The 22,984-nt window shown below is 60.0% G+C and overlaps 1 protein-coding gene across 1 annotated transcript in view; it reads right to left on the bottom strand.

Moving 5' to 3' along the window:
* The window catches only part of ADGRB1 (adhesion G protein-coupled receptor B1), a 93,973-nt gene that overhangs the window by 36,198 nt on the left and 34,791 nt on the right, over nt 1–22,984 (bottom strand). The window contains 4 exon segments of the mRNA XM_031669793.1: nt 18,632–18,675; nt 19,970–20,072; nt 20,256–20,331; nt 20,856–20,999. Of these exon segments, the coding sequence (XP_031525653.1) occupies nt 18,632–18,675; nt 19,970–20,072; nt 20,256–20,331; nt 20,856–20,999 (367 nt within the window).

Raw genomic sequence — 22,984 nt, 5'->3', positions numbered from 1 at the left:
CCAACGGGGGACTGAGGCTAGGAGCCAGAAGGGACCTGCCCCCGTGACCTGTGGACTGGCGCTGTCTCCAGCCTGCTATCCCTAGAGGAGCCTGCAGAGCCGCCCACACACGCAGCCCTGACCCCGAACACACAAAAAGCCTGGGCGAGCCGCCTCTGATCAGACACCTGGCTTTGAACTGTGCCTCGGCTGTGTCCTAGCTATGTGACCTTGGGGAGTTACCTATATCACCTCTTGCTTCAGTCTCCTCCTCTTTAAAATGGGGGTGGGGGTGTCCAGAGGGAAGCACCCAGTCCCCTCTGGACAGTGCTGAGCGGCACAGGGCCGGGCTCAGAGCATGCATGGGGGGGGGTAACCAGTGCCCATGTCTGATAGCCCAGAGCAGCCTCTATTGAATTGGGGCTGTAGCTCAATCTCCTTCAGCAGCAGCACTTCCTGAGATTTGGGCCCAGGGGAGAAGGGACATGCAGTGAGCTGGCCGGCCAGGGAGACCCCTGAGAATGCCCTCAGCATGTGCTTTTATTTCTTGCATCTTCTCCGCCTCCTGGGGGAAGGACCTGCTCCTGTTTTACAGAGAAGGAAAACTGTGGCGGAGATCACAGACAAGGCAAAGCTGAGAGGAGGCCTGGGAGCCGGCCTCAGGCTCTGCAGGGCTGGCTCTGGGCTGTGTGGCCCCGGGAAGACCCCTCCCCTCTCAAGTGCAGTGTGAGGCCAGGTTCTTGTTTCAGGGTGCTAGGGTTTAGAAGCACGAGGCTCACCCATCTCCAGGACCCTCTGTAAAAGGAAGCCACAGAGGCACGTGGGAGCCTGGAAGGGCCCTGCAGCACCTTCCAGAGTGCAGAGGCTCAGAGGATACCTCTGTCTGCGCCGGGGGGCCTCAGCCCATGTGACCTTCACAGGCTCCAAAGGGCAGCCACCCACCACACCTACCAGCCACTGCAATGGTGGCCAGGGACCCAGGCTGCTCTGCATCCCTAACACAGGATGGCCCAAAAATCACAGGCCTGGGGCAGAGACCCTTTCACCCTCTCCCTGAGCAGAGTGCAGATCCTGATAACCACAGGTGGGCTTTAGGGCTATGGAGGGAACAGGAAAGGGAGTATGGGGTCCCTGGAAAGTCCTGGTGCTCCAAGTGACACCCCAGATCCTACATCCTGACCAGAGGGTTTTCCAAGGTCTCATTCAGGTGCACAAGGAACATCCACTCACCACCTGTGTCCATCCCCCACCCCCTCCAGGGCAGAAGCCACTGTCGCCACGTTGCAGACGAGCAGGTGGGGCAGGGGCCTGAGACCCACGCTGGACACAGAGCCACTGAGCTCTGGCTGGTGGCTGTGCAGTAAGGGAAGCTTGGGTAACTCCCAGGAAGCCTGCATTGACTAAGTTTATTTCCTGGCTTGGGATGGGTCTCAGGTTGTACCTGACGGTCCCTTGCAGACCTGCAGTTCAAGTCAAGGTTCAGATGTAGGCCCTGGGTGGGAGAGGGCATGTAGCCAGACATAAAAACTGGAATCCAGACCCACTGCTGCCTTGCTGTGTGATGTTGGATAATCACTGCCTCCCTGAGCCTCCCTCTCTCACCGAGAGGGCCCATCCCTGTGCCTGGGGAAGGGTGTGCGGTTGTGGTCTATACCTGCCAGCCTTTGACCAGACACCAAGACGGCCGGCACAGTACAGGCCAGAGGGCACCCCAGGAAGAGTCCTGCAGACCAGACCACTTTTCTCTGTGCAGCTGATACTGGGTTCCAGTCACAGCTCCGCTTCTCACGGGCCAGGCACAGCACAACCCAGGCCAGGCACAGCACAACCTCAGCCCTCTGCTCTGAGCAGTGGGCCCTGGAACCCAGCTGCCCACCTGCCTGAGGGTTGCTGGGAGCACTTCGAGGGTGCAGGGAGCCGGGCTGGCTGGGGCCAGCAGCCTGGCTGGTTCCCAGCCGCACTGGCCAGTCTGCAGGGCGCCAGGCTGACAGCTGCCCGCCACTGCCTGGGAGAAGACCAGCCTAGCAGCCAGCGCCTGGCCCCCAGGGCTCCTGCTGTGGGTGCTGATTCGCTTATCAGCCTCTGGGGCAGGGAGAGAGATGGGCTGCTACCTACTCTGCTGAGGGTCAGGCCATGGAGGGCCCAAGAAGGCACTTGCCCCTGGCCCAGAGAGCCGGCTGGTCAGGCTGGCAGCTCTGGAAGCAGGCAGCTCCTGGCCATTCTGTAAGGGCCTGGATCCTGGGGTGGGGTTCACTGGGACCCTGCAGGCCTGCAATGCAGGTGCCCCCTCTCAGCCTCTCCACCTCCTCCATCCTCCTGGCTCCACAGGCCTTGGCAATGTGTGTCAGGGGAACAGCTTCCCAACACGCAGCCCAGGGACAGGGACCCTCTTCTCGCCCTTCCCTGCACCTCCACGATCATGGCTTCCACTCGGTGCTAAGGGCTTTCTGGCAGTTTATCATTTGATTTCTGCAGGAACCCTTAGGCTAGCTTTGTAGATAAAGAAACCAAGGCTCAGAGAGGCAGCGATTGTTCAAGGTCACACAGCAAGGCAGCAGTGGGCCTGGAATGCAGTTTTTGTGTGTCTGGCTGCATGCCCCCTCCCACCCAGGGCCTACAACATCTCAACCTTGACTGAACTGCAAGTCTGCAAGGGACTCTCAGAGGCAACCTGAGACCCATTCGAAGCCGGGAAATAAACTCAGCCAATGCAGGTTTCCTGGGAGTTACCCAAGCCTCCCTTGCTGCACTAGACCTCAGCCAAGGACTGGCCTTTAGCAGGACAGATGGCAGGGTGGGCCCTGACCTGAGACCCTTGTGTGCATCTTAGATACATGTTGACTTTGGAAAGGTGGGAAATTTGGCCTCAGACCTCCCTCTTTCAACAATATCTCTAGGATGCATCCTCTTGTACAAGATCCTGACTTACAACAGCTGGAAGTTCCCCTGAAAGTCTGACTGAAATCCTTCCTGCTGCATGGGGCACCTGTTCCCATCTCTGCAAACAGGCCAGTCATTCCCGTCTCGCACACAGCCACTGCTCCCGCACGTGGGAGACCATTTGCCATCTCTCGTCTAAGCTACAGAAACTTGGAATATCTGGGTCACAGAGCGAGGTCCCCTCCTGAGCCCAGGCCTGAGGAATCTGGGTCAGTTACACCTGCTCCCCACCCCCACGGGTCCAGGGTGAGAGCAGGAGCTGGGGCAGTGACACCACCCAGGACCAGCCGAACAGGGGCCTGGCTATAGCAGGCCCTCTTCCTGCCCAAGAGTGGGGACCTAGAGGGACCTGGGACCCTCAGACGGGAATCCCAGAGCAGGGCTGTGCCTTTGCCCTTAGATAGGGCCCCATGACAGGTCCAGCCACTGCCCACCCCTCTGCAGACCACCAGTGACCGCCACCATCAGGACTCCTCCCACTTGGCTCCTGCCAAGGTCGCCAAGGACCTCCATACCAAGAAACCCAAGGGACAAGTTCTGGTTCCGTTTACTCCACCTCGGAGTCGTCCAGGTGCTCATCAGCACTGTGCTTGCACATGTGGCCCCAGGGGCACATTCTGGTGCATGACAGTCCCACAGGAGCCCACAGCTGCACACTAAGGCAGGGCGCACAGCCAGGATGCCTGTGCGTGAATGAATGGGGAAGGCATGGCCAGCCCGCCATTGCTCACCTGGAGCCTTGGGTCCCCCTTCACCTCACCCACCTCCCTGCAGCTGCCCACCAGCAAATCCCACCAGCCTTTGTCTGAAAATGCATGGAGAGCCCCACAGTGCCCACCCTCCACGGCCACCACCCGTGCCTCTGGCTACTGTGGCTGCTGCCCCTTGCCCTTCTTCGCCTGGCTCCCCAGGGTGCCAGTCATTTGAAATATGTCAGGCCACATGGCCCTCAGCTTCGAGCCCTCCAGCGGTTCCCTCTTACCCAGAGCAAAGGCCACAGTGCTCTCAGGGCCCACAGGGACTGGCCCCAACCTCCCAACTCTCCCCTCCACCACAGTCCCGTCGGTAACCTCGGCTCCCAGCAGACCCCTCCAAACCCAGTAATGGCTGCAGCTCCCAGGCAGCCCCCAATCCAGTGTGGATCCCCACCTTATGTTGCCCTCAGCCCCAGTGCAGGGCCACAACCTTGTCCCCATGTCCTAGGGGAGGGTAGCTCAGAGAAGGCCTCCCCAGCTAGCTAGTGGGGAAGGGCCTGGGCCCAGCCCTGCTCGGGCAGCTCCCACAGGCACCTCCCCTGAGCCCAGGACAGGCAGGAGGCCTTGGGAGAGCCCACCGCGGCTCCTGTGCTCTTGGGGCCCCTGCCCTGCACCCCCGGCAAGTGCCTAGATGATGCTTGTCCAGCCCGGCAGGGGGTCCAGCAGCCAGGTCTATTCTCACCCTCGGAGCCCAGCTGCCTCTCCTGTGAAGTGTGCCCAGATCCTCACCCCACACCTGTCCATGGGATGGCAGAGGCACAGTGCCCGCACAGGGCCTACTCATTCACGGGACACCAGGGGACAGTGAGCCCACCTACCCACCCACCCACCAAGCCAGAGCCTTCACTGCATTCACGATGCCTCCTGCCGGCCCACGAAGCAGGTGCTATTATGGGACTGTGCGCTGTCGGGGTCCCCTTGGATTTGATGGGCTAATTCACACTCTAGTGTGAATGACTCACAGGGTGTCCTCCCACACAACAGAAAGAAGCCAGGAGTGGGCACAACACACTGCAGTGGGGGAGTTCAGGCGCTAGGCAGGGAGTGGAAATGGTGTCTCTGCAGGCAGGGTCTTTGGCTTCTAGGCCTGGCCTCAGGAGCCTTAATGAGCTGGCCTCCCCAGTGCCCCTTAAACCAACACGTGGCTTGGTTACACCTGGGTACAAGCCCCTTAGTCATGCTTCATCCGTCAGGAGTGCCTGCCTCCCACCTCTGCCCATTGACTTCTCGGCCATAGATCAAGACTGGCATTGCGTCCTCCTCCAGGAAGTCTACCTGGATAACCAGACTTCTCCCCTTCCCTTCCATGAGCTCCTGGGCATTGCTCCTGACCCTCAGCCAGACCCTTCCCTACTGCTGTGCTGGGCTCCCCTCCCTGTGTTCTACCTCCCCCAGCAGCCACAGCCGCCCGTGACCATCCCAGTGGGCCCTCCCTTGACCCTGGTGGCCTTGCCTGCACAGGCCAGCCCAGCAGGTAGCCCAGCAAGCACATGCCCTCTGCCGCCTCCAGGCCTTGGTCCTGGCTGGCCCCCTGGCCACAGGCCCCGGGTCCTCTGTGACTCAGCCTCTCTCTCCAGGCTCCCTGAGCCACTGCCTCCCCTGAGAAGCCTCCTTGACTCACCCCCCATTGCCCAGCCCCTGTCTGGCTGCCAGTCTGTGAGGATCTCCAGGGCAGGCCCGGGTCAGCTCTAGCCCCTCCCAGCTCAGGGCCTAGGGGCAATTGCCTGGGGTCCTGAGGGGATACTGGTCGCTGTGACCCATTGACTCTGGCATTTGAACACCTGCCTGACCTGGGCCTTACTGAGCCCAGCTTGCCAGATGACGCTGGAGCCTGCTCAGGCCAGGTGCCCTGCCTATGGGGCTGGCTGGGCTTCTCCCAGAGCTGCCCATGTCTGAGCCTCCCTCAGCACCGACAGGTCCACAACCAGGGCCTCCAGGCCTTCTCGTGTTCCTCACAATGCAAGATGCCAATCTCCTGGCTCCCACCCGGCACCGCCACACTGAGTCAGGGCTCCTGGCCACGGGCTACCCCTGGGCTGGAAACCCAGCCCTCCCCAGGGTCCGGCAGCTCTTCTCCTGACCTACTTACCCACCTGGGCAGAGGCACAGAGGCCCCAGGCTGTCTGCCAGGCAGAATGGGGCTCCTGAAGAGGGCAGGGTGCTGGCTGCCCAGTATGGCAGAGAAGTGACCTGGCACAGGAGGGCTGGGGTCCTGCAGGGCTGCTCAGCCTGCTGCCCCTCCCCAGCAGGAGGCTGGCACTCAGAAGCCTGCCCCGAGCCCTCTCCCCTCATGCAGACCCGCACCTGCTGCACCTGCAGCCCTGCTCTGCCTGGCCTGTCACCTACCCCTGCTGGCGGGGGGCCACTGCCCAGAACCTCACACCCTTTTACGCTCCAGCCATTGGTACCCAGTGGGAAGGTCAAAGGGCCAGCACAGTCCCTCACTCAGCAAGTGCCTCCCTGGCCTGGCCTGTGCCAGGCCCTGTACTGGGCACTGGGCACCCCTACGAGATCTGCCCTGGCTCTAGCAGATCCCAAACCTTCCCCCATTAGAGTCAGCCCAGCCTCATCTCCTCCCAGACCGCCATGACCTCGGAAGCGTTCCCTTGGCTCTCCTGCCTATTTCCTCACCCACCTGGCCTGCCATCTGCATGGCTGCTGGGCTCTGGCTCCTTAACTGTGTCGTGGGCGGGTCTCACTTCCCTTTGGGGGCTTGGGCTGCAAATTCACCTAAGAGCTGGGCCTACCACCACCACCACTTGTCACCACAGCCTCCACCCTCATAGCTACTGCTGAGGCCAATCACTATTAACACCATCAACAATAAAACCAGGACCACTACTGTCACCATCACCACCACCCCCCCATGTTGTCACCATCGCCACCACCATCCCCCATGTGTTATCAACACCATCATTACCACCAGGTCCCACCCCCACTACCAACAATACCATCAGCCGTCATCAGACCACAGTCCTTACCTCAAGACACGATCATCAGCATCATGCCATCAACAATACTGTCACTACCACCACCCACTCCATCATCATCAATAACACAACCATTGCTACCACACCTTCACCATCGATGACACCATCAACATCATAAATACCACTCTTTCTTCCACTACATCACAGTCACCACCACTACCAACCCCATCATCAGCACCAAAACCACGCACTACCAACAATGCCATCCTCACTACCACCAGCCCCAGCATCACCACCACCACCCCCATTTTCACTACAACCACCACCCCATCATCAAAACCACACAATCATCAGTACCACCACCCTGTCATCACCACCACCACCTCTGCCTCCATCCTCAAAACCACACAACCATCACTGACACCACCCCACCATCACCATCATCACTGTCATCATCAAAACCACACAATCATTACCACCATCCCATCATCACCACCACCACCATCACCACCACCACCACCACCACCATCACCATCACTGTCATTAAAACCACTCTACCATTACTACCACCACCCCATCATCACCACCACCGCCACCATCACCAAATCCCGCTGTGCCTTAATCACCGTTATGGTGATCGTCGTTTGCCATATTGCGTCGTCCGCCGCCGCCCCATCGTCGCCACCGCCAAATCGCCGTCATGCGCCGCCGCCGCCGTCACTGCCGCCGCCGTCGCCGCCGCCGTCGCTGCCTGCGTCTTCATCACTGCCGCCGCGTCGTCAGATCCGCCTGATAATTCTTTCTTATCAAATCTGATCGCCGCCGCCCATCAAGTCAGTCACTTCCGCCGCCTGCCTCCGTCATCAGGAATGCGCAGAATAGATTTAACCCATCGTAGTCGCCGCCGCCGCCAGTCATGCCCCCGCCGCATCCCGTCGTCGAGAGACCATGGTAAAATCGCTGTACGCAAGTCCACGCCGTTGCCGTCGCCGCTGTCATTTAAATTCAGACCGCACAGAGTCGATTGCCGCCGCTTACAAATCAAATCGCCGCCACCGTGGCGCATCGCCACGCCGCGGTCGTCGTCAGAGATGAGCGTGGTTGCCTGCCACTTATCATCGTCCGCCGCCACCATGATGCACCATCGCCGTCGCCGCCGCCGCTGATAAGTCGTCAAAGATCACTGGCAATCACTACCACCGTCCATCCGCCACCACCGTCCATCCACCACCGCCATCCGTCATCCGCCACCACCACCCCACCTCCATCATCAAATTACGGTAATCCGCCACCACCACCTCCGCCATGCGTAAATCGCCTTACCGCCATCCGCCACCACCACCCTCACCCTCACCATGACCACCATCACCACTGTCATCATCAAAACCACTGTCATCGTCAAGACCACTGACCGTCACCACCGTCCGTCAATCGCCGCCATGCCGCATCCGGTAATCAGGAACTGCATAGGCATCAATGCTGCCACCCATGATCACTCACCCCGCACTCCGTCGTCAAGACTGCGCGATAATCACTGCCACCGCCATCACTGTGATACGTCACCGCCACCGCCACTGTCGTCGTTCAGAATACCAGGTGTTGTTTGCGTGCACCTCCATCATCACTACCACCACCACCGCTGCCATTAACAGCACAGTCATTACCACCACTGCCACCACAACCGTCACCATTACTGTCCCCTTGCAGTCATCACAATGACCACCAGTCACCCATGGTCACCAACATCACCCTCCACTATGAGCACATTATCACTCTTGTCTCCAACATTGCCATTGTCTCATCAGAACCAGCTCCATCACTGTTCCTGGGACTGACACTAGCCTGATAATGACAACAAGCGTTTATCCCGTGCTCACCATGTCCAAGGCGCAGTGCAAGCAGAACCAGGCTGGCAGGAGGGACGGCCACCACCATCACCAGCAACAGGGCATCCACGCCATCACCACTGCCTGTCACAGCCGACACCCCTGCCCTCCAGGAATCTCCAGGCTGACCCCACTCCCAAAGGTGCAGTCCTCTCTGGTAACCTCCAGATTGTTCCACCATCCCCTTGCTTCCAGGCACCTCTGCACCAAGGCAAGGTCAGAGAATGGACACTCACAACCACTCTGCCCCCCCGCTCACGTGGAAGTCCTTCCTTTTGTCTACCTTATATCCTGCCTTCCCACATCCTTCAGAACAGTCAGTCACCACCCTCCCTCTCTGACCTCAGGGTAACACTGAGGGGCCTGGTAAGACGGGGCTTTGATGAAGCCTTTTCTGCTGCCCTAAATGAGCCATTGTGCTCCTGGGTAGAGGGACACAGGAAGAAGCTCACAGCCTTCCAGGCCCATCCCCATGGCTCGGACTCCTGCAGCCCCTCCACCTGCCCTCGCCCCAACGAGGCATGGCTGAGAGGAGCTCCCATGGTGGAGGAGGGCACGGGGGCGCGGTGGAGGAGCGGCACGGGGCGGAGGCGGAACACAAATGTCCAGTCTGCCTGCCCCGATCCCAGGCAGCGCCAGACGGGAGCCATGGGACTGGCGTCTTGCATTGTGAGGAACATGAGAAGCCCTGTGGGGCCCAGTCGCAGGCCTGTTGGTGCTGAGGGAAGCTCAGACATGGCCCAGGAGCCAGCCCCACCAGCAGGGCACCAGGCCTAGGGCCAGCTGAGATGGCTGCCGGGGGCCATCTGGGTGCAAAGGAGCCGGGTGGGCATTGAGGAGTTGCTCCCCCTGGGCCCAAACCCATAAGCCTGCTGTGACCCCATTCTGAGCGCCGGCTTCTGGTCTAGGTCTGGGCCTGTCTGGCTCCTCCAAGCTCCTGGCAGAAGGCCTGGTACGGAGCAGGCACCCAGGAAGTGGCAGCCCTCTCCTTGCACGCCCTCGCCACCCCCAGCTATTCCACCTCTGCTCACCTTCAGGGCCAGAGAGCTCACCTTGTCTGCTTCTAAAAGGCGGCATGGGGACGCAGGCAAGGGGCCCCTGGAGGCCCAGGGCCTGAGCAGACCCACCCACCCCAGCCGCTTCCAACCCCACATCTTGCAGACACCTTGCAGGCAGCCCTCCCACTGTGGCTCTCGGCCTCTGGGCCTTTGAGGCGCCTGGGGCCTGGAGTGGACTCCAGCTCCCTCTTCATAGCCGGTGCACGCTCCCTTCCTCTAGGAAGCCCACTCCCAGAACTGGCCCCAAATCCCAGCACACGGGTGGCCGTACCCCAAGTCTCCAGCTCCCAAGGGTGGCGCTCTGTTGAGCGGCTGCCTGCCGTCCTCTCAGAAGCCGTCCTGGACTTGGAGGGTAGGACGGTGCCCACCTGCTGAGTGGCCCCGTTCCTGTTCCTTAACAGTCACAGCAGCCTGGCTTTACAGACACAGAAGCCCAAGACTAGAGAAGGGGAAGTCACCCATGGCCACCCTGCCAGTGAGGAACAGGGCCGGGGCTGGATCCCTGCCCCTCCCAGCTGCCAAGCTACCCTGTGTGTGTGTGTGCCAGTGAGGGGCCTGCCTGGAGTGGGCATTCCCAGCCCACAGGCTCCCCCACTTGGCACAGCTGGGGCAGGTGGGGGATGGATGGCACTGCCCAGCAGGAACGGGGTGAGCAAAGGTCTAGCGCCTGTGGCTGGGGCAGGCCTGGGAGCCACAGTCAAGCTCCCAAGAGAGGGAGAGGGAGGCTGGGGCCCCGGGGAGGCAGTGGCACAGGGGTCTGGCAGGCAGCCTAGAGGGTCTGTTATGCCCACCAGTCCCCTCCTCCACTGCAGAAGCCCCTCCCAGCCATGTCTCATGGGAGCTGCCACAGGCCATGCATCTGGCAGACTTTCTCTAGAAGAAAAAGAATGGAGGCAGGAGGGGTAGTGTGGGCAGGGGAGGTGTCCGGGGAGTGGTAGGCAGGGGAGGTGCTGCAGCCCTGGGCCCTTGCTGGTAGCTGGCGGTCTCCAGTTGCCCAGGAAGCTCCCTGGATGGGGAGGAGGGCAGAGACTCTCACTGTAGTGGTCCCTCACCTCCTGTCCCATTGCATAGTTGAGGAAACTGAGGCCTGGGTGTGCACAGCCAGTGCGGTCAGATCCACGAATTCTGTGCTTGAGGGAGGGGCTGCCCTGGCTGCCAACCCTACCTGTAAGACTTGCATGCCCCCAGCCCTCAGGACACAGGGGCCCAAGCAGGCACCCGGGGCAACTCAGAGCTGTGTCTTGGGCAGCCTGGGCTCTGAACCTCGCTCCTCAGAGGGCCCCCTCCCCACCTCTCATGGAGTGGGGAGCAGGTGGACTTTCCAGGGCCAGGCATCTCTGGTGGATGTCCTGTTAGGTACACGGTGTGGCACCTTGACAGTGGGCCCTTGCTGCCGTGGTCAGATGTGTTCAGGGAATGAGTGCATGAGCCAATGAATGTGGAAGCCCCCAGCCCCAGAGAGGGAGTGACCCTGTTAAGTGGAGCACACTCGGACTCCCTGAACAAACACCTCCTGAGGGCTGCTGTGTGCCTGGAGCCACAGCAGAAACCCGGACCCTGCCCTGGGGGGCTCCTGCTCTGCTGGGGTAGGGCAGACAGAACACAAACACAGATCCAAGGATTCGCTGTGATCTGGGCCACTGCCAGGAAGAAAGAGACAGGGGTGGGGGGGGGGGGGGGGGGGGGGGGCAGGGCAGTGGGCGGAGAGAACTGGAGCAGGTGGAGAAGAGGGCACTGGGCAGGGACAGATGGGGTCCCAGAGTTCCCGAGCAGGCCCTGTGGGGGAGTAAGAGGGCCTGGGGAAGGGCAGCTGAGAGGCCCCTGGGCTGGGCAGAAGAGCTGGGTCCATTCCCAGCTGCAGAGACCTTGGGCAGGCCCAGGGGTCTGTCCTGGACTGGGAGGAGGCTGGCCCACTCCAAGTTCAGGCCATAGGGACTTGCCTGCAACCGTGACCTTATGACCTGGTCCATTCCCTCCAGCTCTGAAAGCTGCCAGGAGCCCCTGAGTGGGAGAGGACCCTGCACCCAGAAAGAACAGGCCCACACAGGCCTCTGCCAGCCCCTGCTGCCCCTACCCAAGTACCAAGCAAGAGGACATTCAGAGAAGGGGCTGGTGCCAGGCCCAAGCTGCTGCAGGGGCAGAAGCTAGGCCAGGGTGGGCTCATCTCTGAGAGCAGCACTCCACCCCTTCCCTGTTCCCCAGGCCCCACCCAAGCTGGGACAGGCTCATCCTCCTCCTCCCTTCTCGATCACGGTGCAGATACTGAGGCTCTTCCCAGGCCACCAAAGAGGCCTCTGTGTTGGGCGCGTCCCCTCCCCCTGCACCCCTCCCCCAGCCTCCTCTGCCCCCATCAGGAACCGGCCGGCGTGGGAGAGACTGAGCTGGGAACCGGCTGCTGACAGCGACCCGGGGACCCTGCCAAGTCTTCCTTCCGCTTCCCCCCCTTGGCCTGCCCCCTCACTGCCCTCTCCAAGGAAACCAGGAAAGGGGTGGGCGACGGAGAGGCTCTTAAAGGGACCAGGATGCTCCCTTGGGCAGGGGTCCCAGGGAGGAACCAGGGTCTGGGTGCCGAGCCAGGACAGCTGAACCTGGCGGGGGCCCCACACGAGGCAGGGCTGGAGGCCCCCACAGACCAGATGGGAACAACCCATGAGGTAGCCCTGGATCTGTCAGTGAGCACTCTGGGCCTCAGTCTCCTCAACTGTAAAATCGGTTAGTAAAGATGTGTGAGCCGAGAAAGCCTGTGTGCACTGAGTGAGGCAGCTCTCATGGTGCCTGGCCTGGGGCTGAGCTTCAGGAAAGGAGCCCAGCAAATATCCCTCTTACACGTCCTCCTTTCACACACACCTGCCAGGAGGGGACAATGTCCCGCAGGACAAGGGTTCTGACAGTCTGCAAAGTAGGGAAACTCCCAACCCAGTTGGACAGGAGTTTCCTACAGGACTTCTCAGGGTCATTATGGTCAATACGGACCTGGGAGCACATGGAACGCTGCCCTTCCTAGAGCCATGAGGATGGGCTGGCTGCCAGCAGAACACCCCATAAACGCTAGGGTAGCATGGCAAGGGCTTCACGCCGGTGGCCCGGCTTCTACTAACATCCCCGCTCTGGGACTCCACTGAACCATGTTTCGAGTAAAGACAGAGTGCATGATCTCTCAGGATCTTGCTAACTCTGACTTTTATACTCTGTAAAACTCTAGGTTATTTACATTTTTTAGAGGAGTTTTAAAAGACTGAAAGATATTTGCCAACTCTCACGTGTGAAACACCCAGGGAGCTGTCCTTTCAGAACCACAGAACCTAACTCCCAGTGTGTGCTACTGGCCGCCATCAACTTCCTGTCACCCACCAGCCCATCCTTTTCTCCACCCATCATTCACTCATCCACTCATGTATCCAGCCACCCACCCAGACATCCATACCTCCATCCACACATCCAGTCACCCGCACACCTATCCACCCACCTATTCACCCATCTACCCATCTACACATCCAGCCAGCCACCCACCCATACCTCTGTCCACACATCTAGTCACCCACACACCTATCCACCCACCCATCTATTCACCCATCCACCCATCTACCATCTATACATCCAGCCAGCCACTCATCCATCCATCCATCCATCCCTCCATCCACACATCCAGTCACCCGCACACCTATCCACCCACCTATTCACCCATCTACCCATCTACACATCCAGCCAGCCACCCACCCATACCTCCATCCACACATCCAGTCACCCACACACCTATCCACCCACCTATTCACCCATCTACCCATCTACACATCCAGCCAGCCACCCACCCATACCTCTGTCCACACATCTAGTCACCCACACACCTATCCACCCACCCATCTATTCACCCATCCACCCATCTACCATCTATACATCCAGCCAGCCACTCATCCATCCATCCATCCCTCCATCCACACATCCAGTCATTCATGTACCCATCCACCCACCCACCCACACACCATCCACCCATCCACCATCTGTCAATCCATCCATCCATCCATCCATCCATCCATCCATCCCTCTATCCACACATCCAGTCATTCACACACCCACCCATCCACCCACTCACCTATTCACTCATCCACCCATCTACCATTTACACATCCATCCAACCACCCACCCACCCACTCAGGCATTATTCTACCCATCCATCTACTGATCCATCCATCCATCACCCACTTCTCCCCAATATATGTCCAAGTCTAACCCCCAGAACCTACAAATATGATTTTATTTGGAAACATGGCTTCTGTAGATGTAATTGAGTTAGGGATCTTGACTGATACCACACTGGGTTTGGGGGGCATAGATCCATGACTGGGGTCCTTACAAGAAGAGGAAAGTACAGAGATACACAAGGCAGAAGGCCAGGACAAGATAGCAGCAGAGACTGGAGTGACGCCACCTCAAGCCAAGGAACACCAAGGATTTCCTAGAGCCACCAGAAGCTGGAAGAGGCAAGGAAGGAATCTTTCCTAGAGCCTTTGGAAGGAGCATGGCCCTACTAACACTTTGATTTCAAAATTCTGGCCATCAGAACTGGGAGATAATAGATATCTGTTTTAAACCACCCAGTTTGTGGTAATTTTGGCAGTTTGTTAGGGCAGCCCTAGGAAACTGATTCTCTATCCCTCCAGCCACCTTCCATCTTCTTTCCTTCTCTCAGTCCCATCCATCCACCCCTATCTCTAGCCTTCCATGCATGCTGTCATCCACAGTCCGCCCACCCACCCTTTCACATGCCATCCATCACTGGTCACTCACCCAGCCATGCGACTGTTCTTCCGCTGCCTCCCCATCCCCCAGCAACCCACAGCTGCACCCTGGGTGCATCTCTCTGGCAAACAGCCAGCTCCCACAGATTATCCACACCCCCGCTTGTCCACACTGCCTACCAAGAACCCCCTCGCACATCCATTTCTGCACTCAGCCACGTAATCACTGCCTTGCTCATAAACCACCGTTGATTCTCACTGGGTCAGCACTCATTCCTAGGGATACAGACATGACTATGACATAACTGCCACTGTCCCCCCCACCCCACTCCAGTAGAGACACATGTGGTCAAGGAACTATATAGGGATGGGCTACAGTAGAGGCAGTGTCTATGGCTTGGAACATTTGGGAACTCTGCAAGCCCCCACCCGCTCTGCTCCCCATTTTCCTCCGTAGCACCTCCAGTCCCCCGACCCTCACCACCACAAGCCAGGCTGGTGCAGGAGTGTGGGGGAACAGGAGCACTTGAGCCAGGCTGCCAGGCCAGTGTTGGGGACCAGATGATCCAGGATGTTAGGGCCTGGGAGGGTGGGGTTTGGTTACATATCTGGATGCTGGGGTGCAGGGACACCAGGTACTCTTAGGGCTCAAGGTTTAGAGCATGAGCAGACACCATGGGCTTGAGTGTTGAACCCATGGGTGCAAGTGTGTCTGCACACCCGGGGTAAGGCAGGCAAGTGATCCGCACTGCAGTGGAAGCCTGTAAGTCTTTCTAGGCTGCGCCGGTCACATGGTCAACTGCTGTATGTGGCTGGAAGAGGAGGTGGCCCTACAAGCACGTGACACACACAAGTCATTCCAGCTAAGACACCAGAGCAGGACTCAGCCTGTGACCAGGATCAGGGCCCAGTGTATGACCAAGGTCAGGACTATGTGTGGCTAAGATTTGGGCTCAGTATATGAACTGGACCAGGGCTCAGCCTGTGACCAGGATCAGGGCTTAGTATGAGACTAGGATCAGGGCTCCACCTATGATCAGGATCAGGGCTCAGTGAGTGAGTAGGATTAGAACTCAGTGTGTAAACAGGGTAAAAACAGTCTGAGTTTGGGATCTGGGCTCTATCTGTGACTAGTTCAGTTATGAATAATAATTATGGCTCTAAGAGTTCACTACTTCTCAGCTGATGGTGACTGATGGCTCTCACTCCCCTGCCGCTACAAACCACTGCACTGCCCACACACAGAACCCCTCCCCAGATGCATGAGATTCTTTCCCATCCAAGTGCACAACCGACACAGGCCCACACCAGCTTGGACCTAGTCCCCCTGGGCCCCTGCCCATGGTCTCCACTTCAGGTCAACTGGGAAACTCAGCTCCCCTGAGTTAGTTCACAGGGTGAAGAGTGGCCCCTGCAGCAGTCAAGGGAGGTGCCATCCAACTCAGAGCGGAGGGGAGGCGAGGGGCAGAAGGAAGGGGACCGAGATCAGCCCCAGTCCCTCCTCGCCAGCCTCGGCCCACCCTCTAGGGCTCCAGGCTGCCCAGTTCCAGTGCTTTCAGCGGGACTGCAGGAGTCTCACAGCCTCAACACCTCACAGACAGCAGGTGTGCAGCATGGCCTGGCTCCCGGGCAGGGTCAAGGACCCAAGAGGCAACCTGGGCACACTGCTGCCAGGCACTGCCTGGGCCACACTGGCACCTGCCTCCTGTCCTCCTATCCTGAAGCCCTGGACCCAGGCACCAAGACCTTAGCACTCAGCGCATCCAGCCAGTGGACCTGTGACTTTTAGGGTCGACTGAGGCCACGCAGACACCAAACACCCTGAGGCCTGGACCGCAGTCCTGCTGTCCCCGCCCCTGCCTAAAAGCAGGCAGACGCTGGCCACAGGGTCAGGAAGCCAAGGCTTCCAGGGTGCAGGCTCTGCCCAAGGCCACGCAGCATGTCCTCTTCCGCCACAGTCTGGGTCCTTGGGCCGGGTCCTTGTCCCGGCTCACTGGACAGTCCCCTCACAGCCTGCTGCCCTGGAGGACAAAGGGGATGCTTTCCTTTCTAAAAAGCAATTTACTATGCAGGCCCCCCAGGGGCCCACAACCTCCATCTGATAAGACTGCCTGGGGACTGATCGCCAGGGAGCAATCAGAAGTGCGGGTGGAGGTGTCCTCGCAAGGACGCTGGTCACGCTGGCATTTATGTTGGTGGAGAGGGAAGGCTCCTGAAGGCCACCAGCAGGGGCCGGTTGAGTGAGTGAACCAGGGTGCTGCCCCCCGAGAGCTGCAGCAGCCAGCGAACGGCCCGGAGGGAGGGTTTCTGCACCGTGGGAAGGGGCCTGTTCTGGTGGAAGTGGCTGCGGGGATGAGAGACCCACCTGCAGCCCCCGCACTGCCACCCCCTGAAAATGCAAAGCCCTGGGGTTGGCCCGGATAATGCAAGCAGGGGAGATTTTTTCTTGCATTTTATTTTTCCACCCTTACAAGAGCTAGAGGGCTGGCTCCCCAGGGCTGCAAGGCACCCAGCTCTCCCCAGCTCGGCTGCCAACCCCAGACCCAGGGCAGGAAGGACAGCAGAGTCCACCGTGTGGGGTGCAGAGAAGGCAGGAGCCTGGCGTGACCTGCCAATCCCACCTTGAGGCCTTTGCCTTGGCTGCTCCTTCCCCTGCGACGCTCATCCCCAGACGTTCACGTGCAGAGCCATGCTTGCCAGGCCTCTGCTGAAACCTCCCCTCCCCTCGGAGGCGTGCCTGACCCTGCTTGCAAAGGCCACTCCCCACCTGCATCCAGCCCCTGCTAGCTTCCCTTCCTGGCCCATGCACAGCCGGGCATCAGCACACTGCTCCGTCTGTCCCTGTTCCCCATCCCTCCTCACTGGGGAGAGGAGACTGAGGGCTGGGACCTGCCAGAATAGTGCCCGTCAGAGGGCAGTGACTGCTGGAGGAAGGGTGGTGGGCAATAGGTGATGGGCGGATGGATTAAAGAACAGGCAGATGGAGGAACGGGTGGATGGGTGGATGGGTGGTGGGTGGAGGGTGGTGGCAGTGGGTATAGATTAAAGAACAGGTGGACGGAGGAGTGGGTGGATGGCTGGTGGGTAGGTGGAGAATCATGACACCCGGCCCCCACTAACTGTCCTCACCCTGCCTCGGCCTCCCCTGAGCCCCTGCCTGCCTCTGCCTGCTCCTCCTGGCCGGCTCCCTGCTCCTCATGCCCCCAGCCTCCCTGCCCTTGCTCCAGCTGTCTCCTCCTGAGCCGCCTGCCTCCCTCTCCCTGCCAGGCAGCCTTTTCCTCCAACGCCTGCCACTCACGGAGCCTTCCCTTGCCTCTCAGGACACATACTTGTCACTGCACTACGCACCACGCAAGGGACCATCACATGTGCCACTGGCGCCCAGGTGGCCACGCAGACCACACACTCAGCCTGGGAAAGGGGTGCAGGGAGGCTTGAGGCTGGTGATGTTAGAGCAGCCAGGAGGGACAAGCTGAGGGAGCCAGAGGAACACCCTAGGAGGAGGCGGGTGGCAGGGCACACACACCCAGGTCCCTGACCACACACTGCAGACCCCTCAGGCTGGAGCCGCAAGTTCGGACCCGGCCGCCATCGCTCTATCCATCTCCCCATGTCCTGGCCTAGCTCAGCCCTGGGCGCTGGCACTTCGGGCCTTTACACAAACTCTTCCTCTGACTGGGCAAGGTTCTCTTCGCTGCCCTCGCCTTGCTGTCTGGGAAGATGGCCCCACTCTGGCACACCCACCAGGGCCTCGAGATGGCACCCCACAGCCCGACTGCTCCTCGTGGAACCCCACATGGGGCATGGAACTTGCTCCAGCTGTGCCACAGTACCTGGGCCAGCTGGCGCCCAACAAGTGCTTGGCCCGCAACTGCACAGGACACATGGCGACTGAAGACCCCAGGGGCCCACGCCCCCATCTGATGAGCCTGAAGTTCCAGTTCCACCTCCTGACGCCCAGGTCTGCCATGGCAGCTTCCGCAGCCCCTCAGCGCCTGGCACCCACTTGCAGACCTGAATGCCAGGATTCCACCTGCTCTGGGCATGGGGCTAGCAGTGGGGGTGGGGGGCAGGTCAGGACACCTGCCCATCACCTGGCCTGGGGTTGGACCTCCATGTCCGCTCCTCCCTGAACTGTGGACGTCCCTGGGAGGGGGTGGGAGGCAGCCTGGTGGGCTCCAGAGCCAGACAGTGAGTGACAGGTAGTGACAGGGAGGCCCATGTGGGTACACAGACAGCTGGGGGGCCAGCGGCCGAGACCTAAAACCTGCACCCCTCCCCTACTGAGTCAACCTCCCACGAACCCCACCCCAGACCCTCAAGGCCATGAAATCCAAGTGAACTTACACATCCGTCTCATCCCACAGGATACAGGTCTGGTTGGTGGTGCCCTGGGAGAGAGGAGAGAGGAGTCAGGCAGGGCCCCTGGCGGCCAGGACCAGCCCCCACCCTCGGGTCACCATGGGAACCACCTACAGGTGTGCTGCCAGGCATGCTGCCTGTGCGGGTCCTTAACAGACTGCGTTTTGTGAGGAGAGAACTGAGTCCAGGGTGGAGACAGCAGTGGCCCAAGGTCACCTGGCTTGGCACAAGTCTCCCAGAGCCCAGGTCCAGTGGCCAGGCTGGGCAGCAATGGCTGAAATCCGTCTCTGGTATGAAGTAGGGTGATGGGAAGACCCTTCTTCCGGGGCCTAGTGAGCAGGGGTCACCGGGCACACAGTGGGCCTCTGTAAGCGCCCTGCGCTGCTCTGACGTCCTACTAGCCTTCCTGGGACACAGCCTTGCCAGGCCTGCCACACACTAGCACTGCCAAAATGGGGCTGTGACAGCAGGGAGGGCCAGCGTTCCTGAGGCTGGATCTAGGGTGCGGCCTGCTCTGAGCAGCTGTGAGACTCAGTCCTCACCCAGCCCTATTGTTCCCACTTGATAAGGGAGGGAACCATGGCACAGAGAGGTTGAACAACTCTCCCAAGGTCACACAGCTAGAAAAGACAGGGCTGGGTTCTCCTGTAGCTTCCTACAGCCCTGGCCTGGGCTGGAGGCCTGGCACTGCTCAGTCCTGGTACGGTAACCCAGGCAACGTGTTCCCTGGGGGCCCTGGTTCTCAGCCCATCAGAAAGGCATCTCGGTCCCTACTCCTCTGAGGCCCGACAAAGAGCTCTATAGAGCTCCAAGGAGCAGGGTTGGGACCTGGCTGGGGTCACATAGCAGCTGTGGCCTGAGGCTGGGGCTTCCTGCAGGGGAGTGCTGGGAGGATGCTCCTGTGCTGAAATCCCAGGGCCCCTGTAGGCGAGGCCTGGCGTCAGCCCTGGCGGTGCCGGCAGAGGTGTACTTACACCCCCCGCTTCTCCGTGGACAGGCATCTGGGGGCCAGGAGTCATGGGACAGGCCCCACTTCTCAGAAGGGGAACAACCAGGCCAATGGTGGCTGGAGGGCAGAGCGGTTGGAGCCCAGGTGGGAAGTCAGGCACAGATGGAGTTTCAGCACCTCACCTCCTGTGTGACCCTGGGCAAGTCACCGCACCTCTCTGAGCCTGTTTCCCCACCATAATCAAGGGATAAAAGCAGCTCTTGCAGGTTAGAGCTGTTGTGAGGAGGCCTCAAAGGTTTACTGGCTGAGGAGTGGGACAGAATTCACGTATATGCGTTTCTGCAGGCATCAGAGTGCGCGCGGATGGCACTCACATTATACATGTGGGCAAACTCGATCTCCAAGGGTGTGCGCAGGGAGCGAGGCGGGGGCTTTACAGTCACGGAGATCACCTTGGAATTCAGGACGGTCGTGTTCCTGCAAGAGACAGAGGCACAGGTGTTGGGGGAGCCCTCCCAGCCCAGGCTCCCCCTGAGGGCCCCTGCACCCCTCGCCACCCTCTACCCCCAGCCCATCATCCACACCTCCAGGCCCCCTGGCCTCCCCGTTTACCTCCTGTGGCTGGGGTCCTGCCCACCCCACCTGCCCTGCGCTGCCCACCTCTGCAGGGCCAGGAAGCTGCCCAGGTTCCGGTAGAGCACGGTGCCCACCACAAACACAGATGCTTCGTCGGCCTCTGGAAGAAAGTGCACTGTCAACCCCAGTCCCCGTCCCCACAGTCAGGGCGGGACTTGGCAGCCTGACCCGGACCCCGCTGTTGCTGGCCTCTGCCGCCCATCTTCAAGGTCACGTCCAGGGCCCTGGTGGATGGTGAGGCCCACGCACCCGCGGACACAGTGCTGCAGCCGGGGAGCTGGGGCAACAGCCAAGTGCGAAGAGGGAGACCGGGCCATTCCCTGGGGCATCCTGAGAGCTGTGGGCAGGCAGGACGTGCCTCTCTTCCCAGTAACAGGGTCCTTGACATGTGACTCCCTGTCCCTCCCTGAAGTGAGGTGGCTCATCCTGACCCCTCTGCCTGGGCCTCAGGGTTGATCCACAGGCCCTGGCCCCAGAGAGGGCAAGGAGGGCTTCCTGGAAACGGGGAGCCCCTTGAGAACTGCCCAACTCTGAGGCAGCAGCTAGACTGCAGAGGGGTGGTGACCACCCGACTCTGGGGCCCACGTTCCCCATGAAGGTCCCCCGGCTCCCTGAGCCCCTCACCTGCCAGCCCCGTGGAGAAGACACTCTTGGACACAGTGACCCTGTCCTCCGGCACCTTGGCCCAGTCACCCGTGGCCCGCCAGCCCTTCATGGGGAAGCTGATGTCAGTGGCTCCGCTGGCTGGGAGCTTATGGATGCTGAGGACTGGGAGCAGGGTCAAAGGGGCGAGAGATAGAGAGAAGGGAAAGTCACAGATGCGGTGGGGCCTCAGCTGCAGGAGTTGAGGCGCAGGCCTGGCAGTGCAGGGTGATGCCACGGGGAGCCCATGGCTCAGAGGCAGGGGTGTGGGGGCCATCTGCCCCAGCCCCAGCCCCCAGGGTACAGACCCCAACTCCCTGCACCCTGGGCCCTGTGCAGGCTCCACACTCCCTGGGTGGGCCTTGTCCCCAGACCTTGGTGAGGTCCAGGAGCAGGGACAACAAGGAGCACCAGGCAGAGGCTGGGCCAGGTCTGGTCCTGCTGAGTTGGAGCCTTGGTGAGGGGCATGGGGCATGGGGCCTGCCCCTCCCACCCTCCATGGCCCAGAAGGTTGTCAAAGGCAGATTCTGGGGTCTGTCCTGTGGCCATGGAGGGATTCGCAGGGACCAGGCACCCCCTCAGCGACCCCCACTCCCTCCTGGGACAGGGGACCCCAGTTTCCCTCCAGCTCTGTGACCTGATCCCGCCTCCCCTCCCTCTGTAGAAGGGGGATGGGGGCTTCCCTGCTTCAGGGCTCAGGCAGCAAAGGGCAGCATGGGCCATGGTGAAAGAGGGGATCCAGTGTTCCCTCCCATTCTGCAAAGGAAGGCGTTGGGGGTGCAGAAAGGCCCTGAGCTCAAGGTGGAGGGGCATGGGGACAAGGCAGCAGGTTTGGGGCAACTGAACGGGAAGAGAGTTTGGGGAAGTGCTGCTGGGGTGGAAGCAGGTGCTGACAGGGACCCACCGCTCTAGGGGAACCTGGCCCTGGGGCTGTGGCCTCAGCCCTAGCAGGCCCCAGTGGAGCCTCAAGAATGCAGCCCAAGATGGGGCAGGGAGAGGAGGAGACGGCATGAGCATCAGTAGCGCCAAATGCAGTTGGGGGCATGGAGGCCCAAGAACAGGGTTTTGCACCATGGATGTCACTGGCAGCCTGAATGGAGGGCAGAGGGAATTCGGACTGGGTGGGCACCCAGTGACAGGAGGGGCAGGAGGGACCAGCAGAGAACCGGGGTTGAGGGCAAGAGGAAACATGCAAAGCACAAGTGGCCTGCACAAGGAGCTGCTGGGAAGCCGCAGTGGGGATGGGGGCAGATGGATGCTGGAGCAGTGCCCTGGAGCAGGTGAAGGGGTGGGAGGCTGGACACAGGGTCATCGAGGGGCGGTGGAGGGCTGGCGTGGGCACCAGGGTGGGCTGCAGCAGGTGTGCCCGGGTAAGGGGCAAGCTTTTAAATCTTTCATTAGAACAGGATGAAAAGTGGCAGAATTACTGAAATAGTAGCAATCAGTCATGTTGATGTTTCTAGTTGAAGCATTTCACTATGGAAAAAGCAGAACTTTGTCTTTCTTTGTTTCTTAATGAGACAGCCTATTGCTCAGGCTGAAGTGCAGTGGTGTGATCACGACTCACTGCAGCCTCGCCTCCTGGGTTCAAGCCATCCTCCCACCTCAGCCTCCCTAGTAGCAGGGGACTACAGGCGCACCACCATGCCTGGCTAATTTCTCAAAAAAATCTGTAGAGACAGGGTTTCACTGTGCTGCCCAGGCTGGTCTCAAACTCCTGGGCTCAAGCGATCCTCTTGCCTTGGCATCCTAAATAGCTGGGATTACAGGCATGAGCCACTGTGCCTAACCTCAGTCTTTAATTTAAAAGGTTAATGCTAGTTAGTCTCCCAAAGACATTGTAATAAGAATGTCGATCCGTCTTGGGCATGTTTTAGTGGGACTTGTTCGAGTACAATAGGCATGAAGCTATGGTTTCCACCAGACATGTCTGAGTGCTGCCTGCAGTACAGGCCTGGTCGCATGGAAGTTAGGGTTGCTTAATTTAAACGTTCTCGGACTGTTTTATGCCTGGGGATGGGACACCTCAGGAGTGCCAAGCACCTTCTGACGAGATGAATATTGAAATGAACATTTCTATTGGTGAAACCACTGGGTCATCAACCCGGTCA

The sequence above is a fragment of the Papio anubis genome, chromosome 8, assembly GCF_008728515.1.
Source record: "Papio anubis isolate 15944 chromosome 8, Panubis1.0, whole genome shotgun sequence".
Lineage (NCBI taxonomy): Eukaryota > Metazoa > Chordata > Mammalia > Primates > Cercopithecidae > Papio > Papio anubis.
The sequence above is the reverse complement of the archived record's forward strand: the minus strand, read 5'-3'. Positions and strand labels throughout refer to the sequence as shown.